Source organism: Eschrichtius robustus, chromosome 20 (assembly GCF_028021215.1).
Source record: "Eschrichtius robustus isolate mEscRob2 chromosome 20, mEscRob2.pri, whole genome shotgun sequence".
Taxonomy (NCBI): Eukaryota; Metazoa; Chordata; class Mammalia; order Artiodactyla; family Eschrichtiidae; genus Eschrichtius; species Eschrichtius robustus.
In genome coordinates, this window is record NC_090843.1 from 26,070,217 (window position 1) to 26,076,475 (window position 6,259).

General features: G+C 54.2%; 1 protein-coding gene across 1 annotated transcript; it reads left to right on the forward strand.

Annotated features, from left to right (window-relative positions):
- The first annotated feature begins 571 nt into the window (after positions 1 to 571).
- Positions 572 to 3,545, forward strand: HOXB4 (homeobox B4). The gene is made up of 2 exons (XM_068530659.1): positions 572 to 1,202; positions 2,038 to 3,545. The coding sequence occupies exons 1-2, from the start codon at positions 746 to 748 to the stop codon at positions 2,334 to 2,336; spliced, it is 756 nt and encodes a 251-aa protein (XP_068386760.1). The 5' UTR covers positions 572 to 745; the 3' UTR covers positions 2,337 to 3,545.
- Positions 3,546 to 6,259: the final 2,714 nt, after the last annotated feature.

Sequence of the window (6,259 nt, forward strand, 5' to 3'; positions counted from 1 at the left end):
AGGTCTCCCCGAATTAGTGCATGAATTTCCTATCGATCCGCCCGCGGTTCCATTCATCTCTGACAAGTCCCTCCGTGCACCCGCCTGGTTGCTCCGATGCCTCCTCTCTCACTCCTTACCCCTCCCCGTGCGGCTGCAGAGAAAAGGCCCACGCTCAGTGCCTCTCCCCCGTGTGGGTTCCCCTCTCAGGCGGAGCCCCTAGTCCGTCCCTCACTTAACTCCCCCGCACAGACGCCGGGTGCAGGGGCTCCCCCTCGCCACGTCGTGAGGAGGGGCTGGGGCCCTAAGGGAGGCCTGGGGGAGGTGAGGCAGGACAGGAGGGGCCACACCCGGAGCCCCAGCTTCTAAGGGGATCCAGGGATTGCGCTCCGCCCAGCGCCCCAACAGGCCCTCGGGTGGCAACCTGCTCACTCGCTCTCCATCTCCCTCCCTCCCTCTCCCCGATCCTGGTGAGGAGAAGCGAGGAGGCGGTCGCCCCGCAGGAGCCCTATGTAAATCCTAGTGTTGGGTGGGGAGGGGGGGGGAAGAGAAGAAGGGGAAATAAACCTCTTTGGCTAGAGTAGGGTCCGGGTGAGCAGATTTCCTTATCCGGGAATCGCAGGCGGGGCGGCCATTGGCTCCGAGGATCACGTGGGCCCCTAACTTTGTTCACTTGACAGTAAGTAGGAGGGCTTTCGGAAACAGGAAAACGAGTCAGGGGTCGGAATAAATTTTAGTATATTTTGTGGACAATTCCCAGAAATTAATGGCTATGAGTTCTTTTTTGATCAACTCAAACTATGTCGACCCCAAGTTCCCTCCGTGCGAGGAATATTCACAGAGCGATTACCTACCCAACGACCACTCGCCGGGGTACTACGCCGGCGGCCAGAGGCGAGAGAGCAGCTTCCAGCCGGAGGCGGGCTTCGGGCGGCGCTCCGCGTGCACCGTGCAGCGTTACGCGGCCTGCCGGGACCCTGGGCCCCCGCCGCCTCCGCCACCGCCCCCGCCGCCCCCGCCACCGCCCGGGCTGTCCCCTCGGGCTCCCGCTCCGCCGCCCTCTGGGGCCCTCCTCCCGGAGCCCGGCCAGCGCTGCGAGGCGGTCAGCAGCAGCCCCCCGCCGCCTCCCTGCGCTCAGAACCCCCTGCACCCCAGCCCGTCCCACTCCGCGTGCAAAGAGCCCGTCGTCTACCCCTGGATGCGCAAAGTTCACGTGAGCACGGGTGAGTGCGTGGGCACCCCTTCCCCCTCCCACCCCCGGCGCTTTACACCAAAGGGACCTCGAGACATGGGGCGGGGTGGGGGGGGGAGCTAGGGGAAGCCAATTGTCCCCGCTATAAACTCGCCATTGCCGGAGATTTACGGTCGCCTGTTTTCAGAGCCACATAATTACATCCCCCATAAATTTTTATGGCCTGGTGGGCCCCGCGCCTTTGAAGTCGGTTCCCCATCCTCTTTGCCATTCTCACCAGCGACTTTTTCGCCAGGGAGATGCAGTCTCAGTGAAATTGGAAATTGGGGAGGGGTGTAAGGGGGGGAGGAGAAGGGGGAGGAGGTAATCTGTATTTAAGCTGAGAGTTGAGTCAACTCCCTGTATTTTTTTTTTTCCTTTCTTTCCTCTAGTCTGGCTCCTTGGCTTGAGAAGTGGGCAAAAGTTTTTACTGGGGGCAGGCACTGCTTGGAATCTGAGCAGAGAGGGTGGGAACTAACAGAAGAAAGGTTTAATGAAGCCCCCTCCCTCTTTCACCCCTCATTCTCCCATCCCGGGCCCCAGGCCACGTGCGGGGAGAGAGGAGCGATTAAAACCTTGTGAAGATTCCTCACTCCCCCCAGACACCCAAACAACAACGTCGTGACCACACAATCCTCCAAAACTTAGAGGTCTCTTTCTCTTCCTGGGGTCCCGCTTTCTCTTTCATCCCCACCCCCTCCGGAGGAAGAAGAGGTGGCGGGAGAAGGAGGGAGGGAGACACTGTGTTAGCTGGAAGAAAGGGCTCTCCCTCCTCCCTTTCGGGGCAATAAAACTTTCTCTTTCTCCCTCTCTTTGTGTGTGTCCAGTAAACCCCAATTACGCCGGCGGGGAGCCCAAGCGCTCTCGGACCGCCTACACTCGCCAGCAGGTCTTGGAGCTGGAGAAAGAATTTCACTACAACCGCTACCTGACGCGGCGCCGGAGGGTGGAGATCGCCCACGCGCTCTGCCTCTCTGAACGCCAGATTAAGATTTGGTTCCAGAACCGGCGAATGAAGTGGAAAAAAGACCACAAGTTGCCCAACACCAAGATCCGCTCGGGTGGCACCGCAGGCGCAGCCGGAGGGGCCCCTGGCCGGCCCAACGGAGGCCCTCCCGCGCTCTAGTGTCCCCCACGTGGGAGCCGCGAACCTCGGGGCGGGGGTGGGTTGCGAGCGCGGGGGGGACGGTTGGGGGAGACGCGGGAGGGGACCCTGAGGCCTGGGTCCGAAAAAGCCTACCTGCCCTCCCCCCACTTTGTCTATTTACACGAATAAATGCAGAGGAGGGGGGAGGGGAAGCTTTATTTATAGAAATGACAATAGGGAGGCGGGCGAGGCCCCCCAGAAGCAAGGTTCAAGTCTCTTGCTTTCTTCCTTAAAAAAAAGAAGGAAGAAAGAAAAAGAGAAATAGGAGGAGGCTGCACTCCTCATTTTCAGCTTTGGTGAAGATGGATCCACGTTTCATCTTTAATCACGCCAGGCCCAGGCCCATCTGTCTTGTTTACTCTGCCGAGGAGAGGACGGGCCTCGGTGGCGACCATTACCTCGACACCCCGCTAACAAATGAGGCCCGGCTCGGCCGCCGCCGCCGCCGCCGCCGCCGCCTCTGCCTCTGCCTCTGCTGCTGCCGCTGCTGGAAGACAGTCTGGATTTTTTTTCTTTGTCCCCCATTACTGAAACCCAGCGAAAGCATCCTCTGACTGCCAGATAGCGCAGTGTTTTGGCCACGGTAACAAACACACGCACACAACCTCTCTCCCCCTCCGTGCCCGTTCACGAGGACGCTGGCCGCTCACCCCCTTCCACTGCGGGGCTGGGGTAGGGACCACAGCAAGGGGACAAGTGGAGGCGGGTGGGGGGATGCGTGCCTCGGCTACGCAGGAGCAGGGCAGGGAAATTGAGTCCAAGAGAAAGAGAGGACCCAGAGACCAGGAGGGCCTTCCTCTGGAAGGTCAAGCCGTGTCTGGCGGGGTGAGGAGCTAGTTGCGTTGTGGGAGCTGGGCACAACCCTCTGGCCAATCTGGAGTTGTACAGTGGAGGCCTGTTCCAGACTGAAAGTGAATGTGAAACTGGGAAATAAAATGCCCTTCCCACCTGGGAGATGAGGTTACAGAGACCTCTCCCATAGTTTATCATTGTTGCATTGATTATTATTATTATTATTATTATTAATTATTTTATGTCATGTGCGTCCTCTCTCCTATGCTCTTTCTGACATTCCAAACCAGGACCATTCTTAGTTCTGGGGCTGCCTGAGTCTAGAACCCTTTGTTGGCGTGAAAATGTGTGTCCTGTACAGAGTGACAATAGAAATAAATGTTTGGTTTCTTGTGACCAGCACGGCGTGTTTTTGTTGAAACCTTGATGTAAAGATGCAGATAAATGCCTCCCAGAGTATATTTTAGGCACCCCAGTCCATTCGACCGCACATTTATGTGGTTGAGGAATTTTTTTCAAAGGATCCGATGGGAATTTGTATCTCAGAGGACTCCAAATTGTGGTGGCTGGTTTGTTTTCCTTTTGGGGTGGGTGTGTTTTGTTTGGGGCTTTTAATTTTTCCCCTCTAGTCCAAAAATGGATTGAAAGGACTGGGAGGGCTGACTCCAATCCCTAATGAGGGGAAAATGTTTCATTGTAGAACACAAGAGGCTTAAGTATGACAAAGGCTTTCATATAGTGATTTATTTGTCATAAGCAAATAAAATGCGGTTAAAGCTGTCTCCTTCTAGACAGACGGCTCTTTGCTTATTAAAGTTCCGAGAGAGGATTCTGAGCGGCCGGCCTCTTTCCTCCCGCGTAAGAAGGTATCGTTTTCCTCTGAGGTGTTTAAGGCTTTAATGAGTCTAATTTTTTGCACAGATGTTTCTGGGTGTTTGCAGGTTTTCAGAGTATTTTTATATTACAAAGGAGCTAGCCGGTGCCATAGCTCAAACTCTGACAAGCAAATAGATAATCAAGAAGACAAATGGCCTCTTTTGTGAAGCCCTGCTCCTGTATTAATTTTCATTTTCTTTCTCATAGAAAGTATCGAAAGTATGACTGGGGACCAAATAGCTTTCTGTCTCTGAGGTCCCAGTCACCCCTAGAATGGAGTGGGGGAAGGGAGGGGTGCAGGTGACCCTCAGAAGCTCTGTCAGGCTTGGGCCGCTTTGGGGCTGAGCCCAAGAGAAGTTCTAAGGTCTGGGGGCTCCGGCCTCGGGGCTCTGGTCCGGTGGTGGCTCCGGGTACAGCCATCCCGCCTCCCAAAAGCTCAGGGCTCGGGAGAGCAGATGCATTTAAAAGTCATTTTTCGGTCCCATCTCCCTTCAGAAAATAAAAATAACCAATTCCACCAGCGCGTTTTACTGTTATTTCTTTTGCATTCTTCCGGTGTGCAGCTCCCGGGCGTCTGAGGCTGTGCCGACGGGCCCGGGAGAGACCGGGCTGGGGTCCACCGCGCGGGAAGGGGCGTTTGAACCGCTCGTTTCAATGCTGCGGGGATACTGGTAGCAAATCGCCCGGAACTGGAGGTTGAGAGTGGCGAGCTTTGTTTTCGGTGGAATCGCGGTGTGATGTTTAGCTGCCAAGGGATGCGGCGGCCCTTCCCTTCTAGAGGGGAAAATAGTTCTTAAAAAGCATATGCCCCCCCCATGTCTCTATAGAACCAAATCAAAGCTGCTCTTAGGAAGGTATGAATAGAATAAAAAAGATTTCTATGGAGCTTAAAGTTCACAGCCATTCTGTGTAGACAAGAGCTAAGAAAAATGTGAGAATTATACAGAAAACCATTAATCACTTCTTTTCTTTAAATACGTATCCTCTCTCCTTTGTTATTATTCAACAGCAAATCTCCGCAGACCGGCTGTTGGGGGAAAAAAGTGTTAGCCGCCACTCCCGGATCTGCAAGGGGGAAAAAATTTGGAACCATAAAGCTGAAAACTTTTTTCTCTCAGTTTGGAAGAAGCCGTTCGTCATGAATGGGATCTGCAGAGTTCAGGCGAGAGGAGGCGAGAGGCTCAAAGGTAACAAAGCCCCGCCTGGGCTGGCTTTTTTTTTTAATCGTTTTATGAGCTCTTTTTACTAGGGAAAGAAGAAACACTCTCTCGCCTCCTTCTTTTTCTTTTTCAACTATCTTTGCGGGGTTTTTATGGTGGACGGTTGGTCAGGTTTGATGCCTTTTATGATGACAGATGCTTGGGTCAGGGACTGACACCTGGAGAGTGTTTGAATTGATTGGGACTGAGGTGTTAGGCACCAGAAAAACCCCAGAAAAGGTTGTTTACGAGGCAGCTCAGAAGTGCTTTCTGGTTTTAGAAAATGCAGGAGGGCCTTGGGAGCCCCAGCATGTGTGTGTGTGTGTGTGTGTGTGTGTGTGTAGCGAGGTGAGGTGCACATGTGGCCCGTGGGTTCCGTGACTCTGCTTGTCTACACTGGGGGCTGGTGTCCCACAGGTCTGTTTACCGGTGAGCAGTTGTCACTGCCACCTCCTGGAAAAATGGAATGAAATTTTTGGATGGAATGCCCCAACCTCAGAGCAGGGTATAGGTGGATGTCTTCGGTTTTTCTTTTTGTGTCTAGGTTGGGATTCTAGACAAATATTTGCAACTCTCTGGAGCAGGAAACTGTTCTGTTCACAGGCAAGGTTCGTTGATGCCGGAATCTTCCTCTTCTTCCACTCTGCTCCCTTCCTTCTTCCTGGAGGCTCAGAGTTTAGTTTGGTTTCCTTTTGCTCTCTTGGTCTGGGGGCTCTGCTCTCCCCTCTGGGGCCCCGCTTCTGAGGGTGAGGGAGCCAGTGGGCTCTGCCTCAGACCAGAATGTGCTGGCCTTTTTTCCCTGGGGCTCACTAAGGCTTTGGAAGTAGGAGGCTGGCAGGAGAGAGAGTTCATGGAGAGGCCACGTTTTCTAGGCGATTAGCTCAGTATTAGAACCACAAAATGACCTCGGAAGCCCCTTGACCTCTCTGAGACTGGACATTGTGTTGGCTCTTGCCTCCTGCCCAGAAGGGAAAGTCACACCTCCGCAGGGAGGGGTCCTTGGGCTGTTGTATGTCCCATCTTCTCCACCCCCCA

What these genes read in the sequence shown, in the direction of transcription:
- HOXB4 (XM_068530659.1), top strand. Translation starts at nt 746, where the DNA reads ATGGCTATGAGTTCTTTTTTGATCAACTCAAACTATGTCGACCCCAAG. An exon ending in CAAAGTTCACGTGAGCACGG is followed by an intron (nt 1,203 to 2,037) that starts GTGAGTGCGTGG and finishes GTGTGTGTCCAG; the next exon opens with TAAACCCCAATTACGCCGGC.